The sequence below is a fragment of the Felis catus genome, chromosome C1 (genome assembly GCF_018350175.1).
Source record: "Felis catus isolate Fca126 chromosome C1, F.catus_Fca126_mat1.0, whole genome shotgun sequence".
Lineage (NCBI taxonomy): Eukaryota > Metazoa > Chordata > Mammalia > Carnivora > Felidae > Felis > Felis catus.
In genome coordinates, this window is record NC_058375.1 from 28,974,791 (window position 1) to 28,989,698 (window position 14,908).

At 53.2% G+C, this 14,908-nt stretch overlaps 2 protein-coding genes across 2 annotated transcripts in view; one reads left to right on the forward strand and one right to left on the reverse strand.

The window, feature by feature from the left end:
* Positions 1–8,620, forward strand: DNALI1 (dynein axonemal light intermediate chain 1). The gene is made up of 6 exons (XM_004001551.5): positions 1–195; positions 746–891; positions 2,970–3,139; positions 4,327–4,505; positions 4,845–5,009; positions 6,879–8,620. Exons 1-6 carry the CDS (start codon positions 115–117, stop codon positions 6,912–6,914), a joined length of 777 nt encoding a protein of 258 aa, XP_004001600.4. The 5' UTR covers positions 1–114; the 3' UTR covers positions 6,915–8,620.
* The window catches only part of GNL2 (G protein nucleolar 2), a 25,962-nt gene continuing 19,633 nt past the window's right edge, over positions 8,580–14,908 (reverse strand). The window contains exons 11-16 of the mRNA XM_003989868.6: positions 14,698–14,856; positions 14,372–14,485; positions 10,764–11,212; positions 10,360–10,436; positions 9,454–9,539; positions 8,580–8,770 (exon numbers count right to left, since the gene is read on the reverse strand). Coding sequence (XP_003989917.1) covers positions 8,618–8,770; positions 9,454–9,539; positions 10,360–10,436; positions 10,764–11,212; positions 14,372–14,485; positions 14,698–14,856 — 1,038 coding nt within the window. The 3' untranslated portion in view covers positions 8,580–8,617. The remainder of the gene's footprint in view (positions 8,771–9,453; positions 9,540–10,359; positions 10,437–10,763; positions 11,213–14,371; positions 14,486–14,697; positions 14,857–14,908) is intronic.

A 14,908-nucleotide genomic window follows, 5' to 3' on the forward strand; every position in this document is an offset into this window, starting at 1 on the left:
CCCACTCCGAGGCCCCGCCCAGGCCACGAGGCCGGGAGAGGAGGTTTCCATGGAGACGGCAAACAAGGCGCATATTTGAGGGGCTGCCGCTGGACTACTACCCCCGTCGCTGCCATGATCCCCCCTGCGGACTCTCTGCTCAAGTATGACACCCCGGTGTTGGTGAGCCGAAACACGGAGAAGCGGAGCCCCAAAGTAAGGAGGGGTCTCAGGGGGCGTCTCAGGGGGCGGGGGAGCCTGGAAGCTCGGATACAGAAAGGTTCCGGCGTTGAGGAGGGGGAATCCCGAGGGATAAGGTTTGCAGCAACTGGAAGAGAAGGGAATTGGGATGGGGGAAGGAGGATGGGAGAGCGGAACAAGAAACCCAGATGGGGGACCCCAGAGGGCAGATTTAGGATGAGAAAGGAAGTCAAAGAGATGGATGGGGCTCACCCTTTATCGTAAGTAGCCTGGTCCAAGAACGGATCTGGTGGTGACTACTCCATCACTAGAGGCGTGAAAGCAGAGGGCTGAGCACCCTTGCCAGAAACGTCGTTCCAGGAGATACAAGCCTTGGGTCAGGGTGGGACCAAAGGCTCTTCATGGCTTCCTTCAGCTAAGACACAACTTCTGACCAGAGGAGAGATGGGGGAAGTGAGCTGGGAAGAGGGGAGGGGTGTTGAGTAGACCTGGAGCAACCCCAAGGGCTTGGATGTGTGGATTTCAGTGCCTGAATGACCTCCTGCCCTATCTTGCCTCTTCTCAGGCACGGCCGCTGAAAGTCAGCCCCCAGCAGCCTGGACCTTCGGGTCCGGTCCCACAGCCACCAAAGACCAAGCTTCCCTCAACATCCTGTGTCCCAGATCCTACGAAGCAGGCAGAAGAAATCTTGAATGCCATTCTGCCCCCAAGGTAAAAAAAAAAAAAAAAAAAAAAAAAAATGGGAGCGGTGGCTGACAGAAAGCCCAGGTTTTGCATTCCAGTGCTCCGCAACTTAGGAAGAGGCACCCTGTCTCTGTTCCTGGCCAGGATTTCCTCCCAGCATCCCAGAACTCCTAGAGCTTGCAGATGGCTGGATCCTGGGAGGATGGGGGGGACCTCTTCTCTGCCATCCTCATTTCCCAAGCGCTCTAACCCAAGCCTGCGGCTTTAAATACCATCTATATGCTGATGGCTCCCAAATGTGTTATCCCCAGTCCTGTCCTTTCCTCGAAGCTCCAGACCCATATGTTCTACTGCTTTCTCATGATCTTCATGAAGGTGCCTCATAGACATCTCACCCTTCAGCATGTCCAAACGAAATCACAGAGCGTCCCTCTCCCCACCTACTCGTCCCCAGTCTTCTCCTTTCTACTAGTAGCTCAGGCCACCCTGCGTTCCTTTTGGTCTCTCACATCACACGTCCTATCCTTCATCAACTTGTTTTGGTTCCGCCTTCAAACGGACATCCCCAATCCAACCACTTCCCACCGCCTCTGCTTCCACCATCTTGTTCCTCGTCACTGTTTGTCACCTACAGTGGCCTCCTGTCTGAAAACCTTGCTTCTGCTCTTTGCCCCTACGATGTATCCTCCGAACAGCCCCGAAATCACAAGCCAGATCATGCCAGTCTTCTACCAGGAACTCTTTACTGGTTTCCCATGTGACTCAGGCTAAAATCCAAAGTCTTTAGAATGACCCGGAAGCCCTGGCATGATCTCGTCCCTCACATACCATGATCTCGTCCCCTGTTATTCTCCTTCTTGTTCAGTGTACGAATGCCATAGGGCTGTCTGCTCACTGCTTCTGAAACACCTTCCATCACCCTCAGGGCCTTGACGGTTGCTGTTCTTACTGCTAAGGATACTCTTCCCCTGACGTCCACCTCAGTCCCTTTGTCTCTTTCCTCGGGTCTTGCTCAAATGTGATTTCCTCAAGGGGGCCTTCCTTGCGGATCCTTGTAAAAGAGCACCTTCTGCCTTCTTCACCGTCCCCTTACCCTGCTTCTTCCTCCTGCAGCCGCATTGATCACTATCTGACATGCTTTGTTGATGATTCTTATGGGATCGGTTGACAGTACGGTTTCGAAGGCTGTGATGTAAAGAGAGACTGCAGTCTCGTCTGAGATGGAAGTCAAAGAAGGGACGGGTGATTTTTCAGGTGGTTCTTTCCCATCAATAAAATGGAAATCCTCGGGGTGCCTGGGTGGCTCAGTCGGTTAAGTGTCCGACTTCGGCCCGGGTCATGGTCTCACGGTTCATGAGTTCGAGCCCCACATCGGGCTCTGTGCCGCCAGCTCAGAGCCTGGAGCCTGCTTCGGATTCTGTGTCTCCCTCTCTCTCTGCCCCTCCCCCACGCGCGTGCGCTCTCTCTCTCTCTCTCTCTCTCTCTCTCTCTCTCAAAAATAAACATTTAAAAACATTTTTTAAATAAATAAGTAAATGGAAATCCTCCCCCCCCCACAGTGATTCTACCCTCAGGCTCCCTCCTCGTGGTTCTGGAACCTGGCCATGCCTCTGACACGAGGTCTACTATAGTGGGGGCTGGGGGCGGGGGCCACATAGGCACACACCTTCAGGCACACACCTCCCCACTGCACACATCTGCCCCATTCTGGCTGGCAAGGTTCATGGTGCCCTGTGCCTCCCACCCCACAAGTCAGTGGGGGAATTCTCACTGGGCCTTCTGTTCCAACCAAGCAACAATGACCATGAATCTGTCCTCAACCCGCTAGATTAAGATCTGGAACACAGGTGATGTTTTCACGGGGACACGTAGGAAGGTGGGAGTTGGCCCACAGCTAGGGGCCCCGTGGAGGTGGCTTAGTGGGTGTGGCTCTGGAGCCATCCGCTCCTCAAGGAAGAGAGGGGGGTAGAGGATTGCGGCGGGCTGGGGACCGAGCTGCCCCCTCGCTCCCGCTCAGCCAGAGAGCTCAAAGGGCCGCCTCTGCTCGGGTCCCGAAGACCCCGTGGTCGATGGGCCTGCTCAGCCTCGCTGTGTCTGTGCCACAGGGAGTGGGTGGAAGACACGCAGCTATGGATCCAGCAGGTGTCCAGCGCTCCCAGCACCAGGATGGATGTAGTGCACCTGCAGGAGCAGCTGGACCGGAAGCTGCAGCAGCGACAGGCCAGGGAGACGGGCATCTGCCCCGTGCGCAGAGAGCTGTACTCGCAGTGCTTCGGTGAGTGGCGCGGCGTGCGCGGTGGAGGTCGGGGTGGGGGGGATCCGACGCACATCTGCCGCCCCCTCCCCTTCCCTTCGAGCACAGTCCCCAGCCCTGAGCGTCCCTGAGCTGCAAGCCCACCCCATCCCGGAGTCGTCTTGTGTCCCCCTACCTGCCCCACACCCAGGAACTGCCAAACGCGCCTCCTTCCCGCTCTTTGCCCGCCGACCTGACAACCGGGTTCCTAACCTCTCGGCAAATGTTCGGAGGTAAGATGAGAACTTCCGTTCTAAGTCTTTTTCTTTTCAAAGATTTTTATAATAAGCATGTGCTGATTTTTTAAAATCGGAACAATTAACGTGCTAGATTCATATCCATCGACCAATATTCCAGCCCTTGGGCCGGGGAAATATTTCAGGGCAACTTACTGTTAACTGATAGTCACGAGCGATTTAAGTGATCGTGTCAAATGGCTGTCCCCCAACCAAACTCACTGGCCCCTGTGGACTCTGACGTTCAGACTGCCTCCAAACCCTGAGGCAGCTGCAGGGGCTGGCAGGCTCCCTTCAGTGTGAGTATGATTAGGGTCTGCTCTCCAGGTCGGCATTTATGAAGAGATGGGTGGGCAGGCTCTAAATCCTACTGTTTCCAGCCCCAAGCCTGTCAAGCTAGAGGGCACACAGGATTTCCCTGCTGCTGTAAAGCAGACGTCACGGGGCGCCTGGGTGATTCAGTCATTCGAGTGCCCGAGTCTTGAGGTCCAACTCATGAGGTCATGATCTCACAGGTCGTGGGATCAAGCCCCATGGCAGGCTCCGCACGGTCAGTGTGGGATCCTCTCTGCTTCTCTCTGTCCCCCTCCCAAAATAAACATTAAAAAAATAAAAATAAAAATAAAGCAGTCATCACCTTCAAACTGAAAAGTCCAATTTCCATGACTAGTACCCTGGAGGTTTTGCCTGAGGGTGGAAGAGAGGGGCCTCAGGGCCGCAAACAAACCTGGGGGCGCCTGTCTCCCTCTGTCCCGGGCCCCCAAGTGCCAAGTTCAGAGCAGTGGCTGTATAGCAGGGCTCCTGGGGCCTCTGTCTCCAGGTGAGGAGGACACACGCTAGCACCCTCCCCAGGAGGGAGGGTGGTTAGCCGGAGACGTGGTGCCCTTCCCTCCTGCCTGCCCTCCTGACCTCGGTGTGTGTGTGCTTTGGAAGATGAGCTGATCCGGGAGGTGACCATCAACTGTGCGGAGAGGGGACTGCTGTTGCTACGAGTCCGGGACGAGATCCGCATGACCATCGCCGCCTACCAGACCTTGTACGAGAGCAGCGTGGCCTTTGGCATGAGGAAGGCGCTACAGGCCGAACAGGGGAAGTCAGACATGGAGAGGAAAGTGAGTGGGGTTGACCCTGGAGCTTCAGCCCTCTGTGACTCTTCTGTCAACCTCAGGGTCACATGCTTGTCGTTCCAGACGACATTCTGACAACCGAGGGTGCCATCCCCTCAGAGGGCACCCCCCCCCCGTGTCCCCCGGGGTTCAGCCTGGTGCTGGCAGAGCTGGCTCCTCTTGGCTGTGCCGTGCCAGTCACTGACCTCCCACTGGGTGGCAGTACAGACCCGGGCCACGTCTCAGGTTGGACAGCTGTGTCCCAGGTCCCCTCTGAGGCCCAGGCACTCACACCGCCCCATCCTCTTGGCAACGTCCCAGGATGACGGGAGGTTCTGTCCTCAGATTGCAGAATTGGAAACGGAAAAGAAAGATCTGGAGAGGCAAGTGAATGAGCAGAAGGCCAAATGCGAGGCCACCGAGAAGCGGGAGAGCGAGAGGAGACAGGTGGAGGAGAAGAAGCACAATGAGGAGATTCAGTTCCTCAAGCGGACGAATCAGCAGCTGAAGGTGAGCCCCGTGCAGGCCCAGGTGGAGGGGTTCCTGCCCGCGCCCTCCCCCAAACTCCCCCCACCCCGGCCCCACGGCTCCGTTTCCTGCAGGGGCCTCCGAATACTTGTCCACATGTACTGCCAAGGACTAAAGGAAGCTGGGGGGGGGGGGATGCGGGGGGATGCAGGGTGAGGGGTCATTACACAGATTCTCCACCCTTCTGTCTCTGGAGGGGGGCTCTGAATTTCCACGACCCCTCAGCCTGGCTCCTCAGCCCCTCCAAGTGGATGGTTTTGTTGCCCTTGGAAAAGTTGCCCAGCGTCCAGGAGAGATGGATATGGCAGAGTGGAACTTCTCTCCCGTTACGGCTGGCATTCTGGAGCCTTCCTGGAGTGGGCGGGATGTCTTCAGCAGGCTTTCGTGGGGGTGCCGTCCCGCCTGCAGCCCCCTCTGAGGCACAGCATTTGGGGCCGGCAGGGAAGGAGAAGAACCATTTGAAGTCAGAAACCCTGCCCGGGTGTGTGGTCAGAGGAACTCAACTGTAGGTATTTTTCCTCCAAGCCCCTTTGCCGGTGGTTTACTTTCACCCAGCTGAGCTGAGATGGGGGCCAGGCGTCCCAAACTCCAGGCTCTCCATGGGATCTAAAGGTTCTCAAAGGCTGTGCCCCCAGAGCAGCGGCAGCATCACCCGGCAACTTGGAGAAATACCAATTATTGGGCCCATTCCGGATCTACTGAATGAGAAACTTTGGGGTTCGGGCCCAACAACCTAGCCAGGTCTGCAGGTGATTCTGGTGCTTGCCTGAGTTTGCGAACCACTGTTCTAGGTAGGGGACCTGTTGTTGAGTGGCCGTCTCCCACGGCCCTGGCCGCAGGGGCCCCTGGGTGGATCTCCCTCCCCTCCCTAGTCTCACGGAAAGCTTACAGTCTTGCGATTGGCAGGCCTCTTGGGGCTACACCAAGGACAGGCATTTGAGATAAAGAGGGCTTGTATTAACTGCTAGCGCAGGATGACAGATTCTCTCGTTGCTGAGTTTCACAAAGAAAAGCTAGACACTTCACAGCCGGCCACGAATCTGTTGACTTAGCAGCCTCTGAAGCTGCGTGCCTTATCTGCCACGTTCCTTGATCACCAGCCCGAGTTCTTCAGTTCCCCCTACGGTACCCGCAGCCAGAGCAGAGCAGAATATCTTGGCATCTTTCTAACATTTACAAGCAACCTTGTCATCCCCTGGGTGAAGGACTCTTTAGAAGTGAGTTATTTTTATTGGCTCCAAGCTGCACTGCAAATAAAGCAGTGTTTGCAGTCCCCAGGATAGACCTACTTAAAGATCTGTCCACACACCATGATAGTAAATTATGTTACCGGCTGCTGGAGGAGCAGAGTATATAACTCCCAAGGGCCTTGAGCTTTACATACAAGATGGACAGCTCCCTACTTACTGGTAGCAATTCTCTCTAATTGGGTGTCAAGTTGTCTCGGTGGCTGAAAAATTGCTGTTTCCCAAACCTCTTGTCCCAGCACAAGAGCTCCCAGGATCCCAAACCAGAGAGCCAAATGTTTAACTTAGCATTTCAGGCCTGAAATCTGAGCCACGAGAAACCACTATTTCAACAACTTTTATTCAATTTCCTTTTCGATGCTTTATGTTCTACACTGAGCCATTATTGTATGGAAACCAGGACAGCTCCGGTTTCTCCTAATGTAGCAAGACCATATGCCAAGCCAGACATCAGCTAATCTAGGAAATATGGAATTGGGAATGAAGGGAAAAACACTTGGAGGGGCTGCGTCGGATTCTTCTTCCCAGAGCCTTTTATCACCTCTCAGCTATTTGTTAGGCTGCAAACTTCAAATAATTAACGGAGTTTGTTTTTGTTTTTCAGGCCCAACTGGAAGGCATTATTGCACCAAAGAAGTGATAATTTCCATATGGGTCTCAGCAAGCACTGCTACCCCATCATAAGCCCGTTGTAATAAAAAAAAAAGCTAGTCTCCTGAGTGAACAAGCCATACCCTCCCCTGATCACCACCCACACGTTTGTCAGAAGTCACACGTGGCCCCAGTGTCATGAACACCTAGGTCTGGCAGCCAGGCTCTCGGCCGGGCAGCGGAAGGTGCCACAGTCTCTGTACGTGGCCAACCTTGGGATTCGCCAACCCGAGCAGTCAGGCTTTCTGCCCCGTCCCTCGCAGGTGAGGCAACGGCCCTCCCGCCACTGCTCCACACTGGCACTTATTTCTAGCCAAATGAAGCTGCCTCCCTGCCCTGGTCCTGGTCCGCGATTCATCTTAGACCTGAACTTGGGCTTCTGGGGCCTGTCTTTCCCTTACTTGGTGCCTTTCACCATCCCTACCCCAGTGCAGTTCTAGTGGCTCATTTTGGAGATTTGGGTTTATGTGATGTTGTTTTATCCCTGCCCACCTAGCCCACCACGCCTACTTCCCCAGTTTGCACAGTTGAGGAGGCGCCAAAGGCGGAGTCAAACCCGCCTTGAGAAAGTAAATGTTTGCTGGGAAGAAATACAAGTCACAAGGTCCCCGGTGAGCTGCCTGCACCTCGGCCCCTGCCTGCCGATTTGGTTTGTTCATCTTATTCTGCAGAAAACCAACCCCTGACCCTACACCCCTAACTGGCTGGGGCTTCATAACTGGAGAGGTACCCAGACCTCACATGCAGCTCTAATTATTAATGGTTAGGCTATGGCCTGTAGACTGCACTTTAGTATTCCTTGTAAGTTAAATCCAAAGTTTGGAGGCCCGTAAACCCAGAAGAGGAAGTTAGCGAAACAAAGCTTTAATTTAGGGCAATCCGGGTGGGCCAGTGCAGCAAGATGACTCCATCCATTTAAATTTCACAAGGAACACACCTAAGGAGGCACTGACATGTCCACTCGGTTGGAATGCCTCAAGCTGCATTCCCAAGGAGCCAAGGACTCTCCTTAGAGCTTTGACCCGACATCATCCCAGTGAAGGCTCCAAGGCTCCCTGGAAGAATCGCATTCCTACAGGAAGAGCTGTGTTCCCAAACATGCCCCACGCAGCTCTAATCTCAGATCCGAAGTCACAGCTTTCACCCTCCTCCGGGTGCCCTGAGGGGACTCTAAGACCCCACCATAAGAGCCTGGCTGGGCTGTCACCGTCGCGAGACAGAACTCTGCTGAGGTGTGCTGGTTCCAGGACTCCTTGGACGTCAAGCACCTACGTCCTGTGGCCAGCTAACAGACACAGCGACAGACAACTGAAGATGCTGTCACTTCTTCGTATTTTAAAGCTTAGGCCGTGTACATTACGTCCTTGAGATTTTCTCGTTTTTACGCTTCTGTTTCAAACTGCTAATTGCCAGTGTAAGAGAAATGCCACTCTCCGTTCTATAGACCTCATCTGTTTCCGTCAGACGTGCAGGACATGGCTACGCTCTGGAGGAACCAAGAAGTGCCAGTGGACCCCATCACGGAAAGCCCTGGGGGCGGACAGACTGTTTTCACCAGCACTGGTGAATGGTTTCAACTGTCAAACCTCAGAACAAAAGCATCATGGCCTTAGAAATGCCAACCGGGCATGAAGAAAATGAACACAGTTTCTAATTGCCTATTTCTGTATAATTTAATAAACTTTTAAAATGTTACTGCTTATGTTTGAATTTTTTGTGTCTGTGTTTCTGTCCCTCTGAGTCATTGGTCTTCTTTTTGTTCCTGTTCCTGTTTTTCACGTTGTGTGTTTCATAGTAGCGGACGCCAACTTTCCTGGATTGCTGCTGCCGCGCTGCTCGCCTCCGCTGTAAAAAAAAAAAAAATGGCAAAGAAGACAAACCGATCAATCGCGGAAGTCACAAAACAGGCCCCTCTGTTCCTCTGTGCCCCATTCCTATGCTGCTCTCCCAACCAGTGGAAGCAGCACTCACAAGGGAAGGCTCCCCTCCCAGACCCAAGTGTGCCCTCCCACTGTAACCTGCGACAGCTCTACAGACTGTCGTCAGGTCATCCACGCTGGAATCTTTCCTACTGCGCTCCCGACCAGTGGCCCTCTGGTCTAAGGGTAAACACTTCCAGGAACAAGCTCTTCCCTTCCCAAGAAGGCCCATTCCAGCTCTGAAGAGCCAGTTACCACACTGAACTTCACAGAGGGCAGGGATCTGTCGGCCTGAACGGCTCTGCTCATCACAGAAAACCAAGGGGCCACATAAAACCAGCGGACTTTCTAGAGGACAGTCTACATGTTTGAGGGCAGCGATGAGAACTCCTAAAGCGTAAGACATGAACTCAAGGACCTTCATCCAGTGGGCCAACTCTTGATCCTGTCTAACTAACCTCAACTAGGTCACTTAGGACTGGGGTTCCTAGAATTCAGCTCCAGACCATCACTTTTAGAGAGCGTCGTCTCTTAGGAAATGGATTTCTCCTCTCTACTTTCTAGACCTGGGTGAAGTTTAAGACCAAAACCAAGACCAAAACCACGTACTTCCTTAGATGTAAGCATCCTGCGAGTTTTATTTGAACGGTCCTCTTCCCTCTGTGCCTTCCGCTTCCTTCCCTTTTTGGTAGGTGCTGGAAACAATACATGAGCACAAAGAAAACAAACAGGAATTCTCTATTCAAAATGTGTCTGTGAATCCTAGGGTGGGAATGAGCTTGATGTGCTGGAAGACCAGTGTGCATGGAGCGTGGATGGGCACAGCACAAAGCGGGGTGAGACAGGGCGCCTGGGTGGTTCAGTCAGTTGAGCGTCCGACTTTGGCTCAGGTCATGATCTCACGGCCTATGAGTTTGAGCCCCGCATCGGGCTCTGTGCTGACGGCTCAGAGCCTGGAGCCTGTTTTGGATTCTGTATCTCTCCCTCTCTCTCTCTGCCCCTAACCCACTCGCATTCTGTCTCTGTCTCTCTCAAAAATAAATAAATATTAAAAAAAAAAAAAAAAAACAAAACTATTCTGGAAAAAAAACACAAAAAGAACAAAGTGGGGTGAGGCCGGGAGGGTGCCAGGCTAGGAGGGTCCTGGTGGGCCATGGCAGGATTGGCATTTATGTCATAGAAACGCACTTCTGATGTAGAAGCTGTGAGTCCCAACGGAGTAAAGAATAAATACCTGATCCACCCCCCCTTCCCCCCAGAAAATCTGCTGACCCACCCCTAGATTATAAGGTTACTTAAAGTACTCCTCTTACAGGAAGCTTCCTGAATTAATCCCAAGAAACGTGCAGAATAAAAAGTGAATAATCCAACCTGTATCATAAACAGTACACGGTGCCAGTTACGATGAATATCTGTGTGGATGACGGCACGAGAGAGGACCGAGAGATTAAAGTTCGATCCCCCATAGTTCTGAAGACGCGAGCAAATCGCATGCCGGTGGTTGCACTATTTTACCTGTATCTTCCACTTCTTCAGCTGCTCCTTGCTCTTCAGATTTTGCAAAAACCTTCTCACTTAGTCCCTTGGATATTCTGAAACAGAAAAGCCAGGTAACAAAGCTGCCCGCCAGCCCCCTCGACTGCCCAAATCACGTGCCCACCCGGGGGCCGTGACCACCTGGCGGACCACCTTCTGCGCACGGTTGCCACCCCCAGCCCGCCCAAAGCCGCTGGGCCTCTGCCGAAGCCTGAACTAAAGCTTCTCACACTTCACGGAGCCGCACCTTAAAAACCTACACATCACTTTTTAAAAATGGCAATAACTCCCTTTCACGCCCCATAGAGCCGTGGCTCCAGTACGCGTGGCAAGTGTGTGAGAAAAGAACGAGCAAACCGCAATTGGTGAGATGAGGCTGCTACCTGACTGCTGAAAACTTCTTAGCTTTGGCTTTGTTTAAAAATCTCTGATATTTAGCGATCTTCTCATCCAGGGCTTTAATAACCGCCTTGGTGTCATTCTCCGTGTGTTCTTCCTGGGACTCTGGGCAAGACTCCTCCTCTTCGTCTCCTGGTAGCTCCTGTGCCTCCTCCTCCCCTTCGGAAAAGCTCTCAAGCTCTTCGTCAATATCCGACATCTCCAAAGGGACCAGGTCATCCCCCGAAAACTGAGGCACGACATTGATTTTGCCAAAGTTCTGCCGAACTCGTGCCAGGATCTGCTGCATTTCCAAGTCAGCGTCACAGCGACTGTTCTCTTTTTCCTTCTCAGTGACGGGCTCCGATGCTTCGCCTACAGCTGCCGTGATTTCCTCTTCTGGGTTCTTCTGGCTTGTTTCTGTGGGGACTTCCAACGACGAGGAGGATGGGAGCTGTTGAGGTGGGGGAGAGAGACGGGATCAGAAAATGCCAACCGTTTCTGGCCTCACACCTGGCTCTCAAACGAGGGAGTCCTCCCCCCGGGACTAAGGAAAGTACTGAAAACCCCACACTGGAGTCGTGTCGTTCATCTCCCGGGAGCCACGGTGCGTCAAGCCCAGAAGCCGGCACTAAAGGATCAGAGGGACTCGGCTGCGGGGCCCAAGGAAGAGCCAACTGTGAGTGTTTAACCAGTCACACTATCAGCCATTCCCCACAGTGTGCGACTCCCTCCGCCCCACCTGAGGAGGGCAAGGGACGGGGGTGCTGAGGTAAGCACGCACAAGAGGGGCGCACACAACCGCCTGAGAGCGAAAGCAGAGAGCTGCTCGGGGCGCAGGGACAGGCCCCGGGAGGAAAGGTGTGACCGGGAGGGGCCGAGCCGGGGGACACAGCTGTCTGAGGTAATTAAAGGTGAAGGAGAAGCTCGTGCCAGGCTTTATCCTGGCGCTTTGTGCTTGTAAGCATTGTTTTAACCTTGCGACGGAGACTCCTGGAACTTTAGTGATTTTTCCGAAGGCAAGGGTGGCTACACAAAGCGCTAAATAAGTCAGGAATTCAGAAAATTCAGGAAGTTGCATACAAAATTCGCAGGTACGTTTTTATACCTTTTTCCTCAGCTAAGCATATAGTGTTTGCGTTCTGAAGGAGTGTCAGCCACTACCAAGAAGAATAAAAGAAGAAAATCGCACACTGGGGGAACTAATGATCTGACACACTCAACGACCAGACACGAAGAGTCCAAGATCGCCCCACCGTGTGCACACAGGGTCACAGTAGACCCTGCCGACGTCTTCCTCCCTCACGTCCAGCAGCTGGCAAACTCACGACCGTCCATCTGCTTCCCACCACGTCGCCCTGCCCTCGCCCACGCGGGTCCGGGTCCAGCCCCACGATCTCGCCACACCGCGACCGCAGCACACTTGCTCCCACTCAGGTGCTCCGGGTGGGGGGCAGCCTCTGCCCGCACCCCTCTCCCCTCAAGATACCCGCAGGGCTCCTGCCTCCTACCGTTAAGGGCTCCACCAAAACGCCACTTCCTCAGAGGCCACCCCCAGCCACCCCATGTACAAGAACACTCTCCCATCTCCCAAACCCACTTCCCTGGTCCTGTCCTACTCACAGTCACCGGTACCTCCCGATGGAATATATTTATCTCTTTACTATCTGTCCCTGTAGCATAATAACGTATGTTTGGTCTTCGCACCAGAACTGTAAAACCCTCTGCATCTCCTGGGTACAGAAGGGTGTCTTTTGTTATTCATAACGAGTCCATCTCCACCACCCCAGAGTTTATCTGATGAGATGCTCATGGTGAGGCCTTGCTTCAGAATGGGGGCTGGTCACCAGACGGACCAAGCACTTGATGAGAGGACTAGAGATGGAGTTTGATCACCGATGGCCAATACTTTAGTTAATCAGGCCTACGTAGGGGTGCCAGGGTGGTTCGGTCGGTTGAGCGTCCGACTTCGGCTCAGGTCACGATCTCACGGCTTGTGAGTTCGAGCCCCACATCGGGCTCTGTGCTGAGAGCTCGGAGCCTGGAGCCTGGAGTCTGCTTCGGATACTGTGTCTCCCTCTCTCTCTGCCCCTCTCCTGCTCATGCTCTGTCTCAAAAATAAAACATTTAAAAAAAAAAAATCAGGCCTACATAATAGAACCTCCACAAAACACCCTGAAGGATGGAGTCTGGGGAGCTTCTGGGCTGAATGGATTGATATGCTGGGAGGGCACCATGCCCAGAAAGGCCACGGGAACTCCATGCCACCCACAACCCCACTCCTGACCCTACACATCTCCTCCATTTGCCTGTTCCTGAGCTGTGTCCTCTACAATAAACTGGCTATCGTAAGCAAACCCTTTTCTGAGTTCTGTGAGTTGTTTCAGCATATTACCAAACCTGAGAACCCCTGAATTTGCAGCTGGCTGGACAGAAGTGTGGGTGGCTGGGGAAGCCCACCCGCAGCTGGCCTCTGAAGTGGGGACCATCCTGTGGGGCCGGACCCTAGACCTGTGGGCCTGTGCTAACTCTCGGAGATAGTGCCAGAACTGAATTACTGGACACCCAGCGGGTGTCAGAGCATTGCAGAATTGGTGCGGACAAACGAAATGCATCTGGTATCAGAAAAAACCACAAGCTCCTCTGCCGGCATCCGTACACACAGAAGTGCGATAGGCAGGGACTCCTCTAGTTTCACTGCAATACCGCCAGTGCCCAGCAGAGTGCCCAGCACACGGGAGATCCTCAGGACGCTTTTGCTGAATGAACCAATCAATGAGTGAACCAGGAACTGGGTATTTTTGGCTGTTTGGTGGCTTTAGGGGGGGAGGAAGAAAGAACACCAGTTTCAGGTATGGTGATGCTGAAATGCTGGAGAAAGTATTCAACTGGAAGTTTCTAGCTAATAACTGAAACGCGGAACGGATTTCAGGTAAGAGGGAATGAACCAAAGCTACACAAACCCGAAAGATCAGCATGGAAGTGAAACTTAAAGCCCCCTCTTCAAAAGACTCAGCAGAGCTCTGAAAAAGAGCCTAGAAACAGAAAAGCAAAGGGCCACGGTTGGAGCCTTGTTGTGGTGGTCCACTGCCAGGGGGAGGGAAATCCAACAGGAAGGAAGCTTCTCAATTCAGCCCAGAGGCCCCAAATCTAAGACTTCTTTCCCGGACTATAAACTGTACACTCTCCTTTTCCCCCTAATTACCAGCTTCTTGAGGACAAAAAAATTATTTATCCCTATATTCCCTGGGCCTGGCATATTGTTGGGCCTCACAAACGTTGAGTCAATCTTGGAAATGTTCCTGTTCCTCAAGCATAAGGACAGACCCAGTATTGGAAAAGCACTTATAGTTACAGCCCTCTTTGTTCGAGGCCCCAAAGGCTGGTATTTAACCTCGGACTTCCACCACACATCTGCTTCCTGGTCTCCAAATGCCACCCCCCCCACCCCCCCCACCCCCCCACAAGGTCATAGCCATGGCTCTATGGAAGGGGAGACACTGGCATGGACAGACCACACAGGAAAAAGGCACTCCACAAAGGGAGGCAATCAAGGCACCACGCCTAGGGCAGGCAGCGTGCTCTCCAAAAGGCAGGTGTGCCCCGTTCTTACCTGGGAGGCTTCAGGGGGCTCTGCGTTGGGCGGCTTGACAAAGAAAGGAATCCGGCCCCTCTGCCAGTCATTGAGAACCATCTTACCCACAGTCTGCAAGTCTGGCTCTCCACCCTGAAATGCCACAGAAAGACTCCCCATTAAATTCACAGGCCAAAGCACCTCCTAGTGTGGGGGCACGTCAGCCGCCCCAGGTGCTCGTCACCACCGGCCTGCCAAGTTTCGGACCGCTCCCACCACACATACCCACAAAAAAGGTCCTCGCCACATACACACGTCTGCCGTGTGACCTGCCCTGGTCTCAAGTCTCACAAACCCTCGCTCACCTTCAGTAATTTCCCAGTCCGGAAAGCTAGCTTCTCGAGAAAGTCCTCAGCATTCTCCCAAGAATCAATCTTGTATGTCTTGCTGATATATTCTGGCTTTGCCCGTTCAAGTACAGCACCAATGTGGTCTTCGGGAGTCTTAATTTTTTCAACTTGAACCTAGATGTTCAGAGGAAATTTCTGGCTTACGAGCTTTATATGGAAGCAGTGA

Excerpts from the sequence above, each read along its gene's own strand:
- DNALI1 (XM_004001551.5), top strand. The coding sequence starts at position 115 with ATGATCCCCCCTGCGGACTCTCTGCTCAAGTATGACACCCCGGTGTTG. Across the intron at positions 892-2,969 it reads AATGCCATTCTGCCCCCAAG|GGAGTGGGTGGAAGACACGC; the intron begins GTAAAAAAAAAA and ends TCTGTGCCACAG. Across the intron at positions 5,010-6,878 it reads GGACGAATCAGCAGCTGAAG|GCCCAACTGGAAGGCATTAT; the intron begins GTGAGCCCCGTG and ends TTTGTTTTTCAG.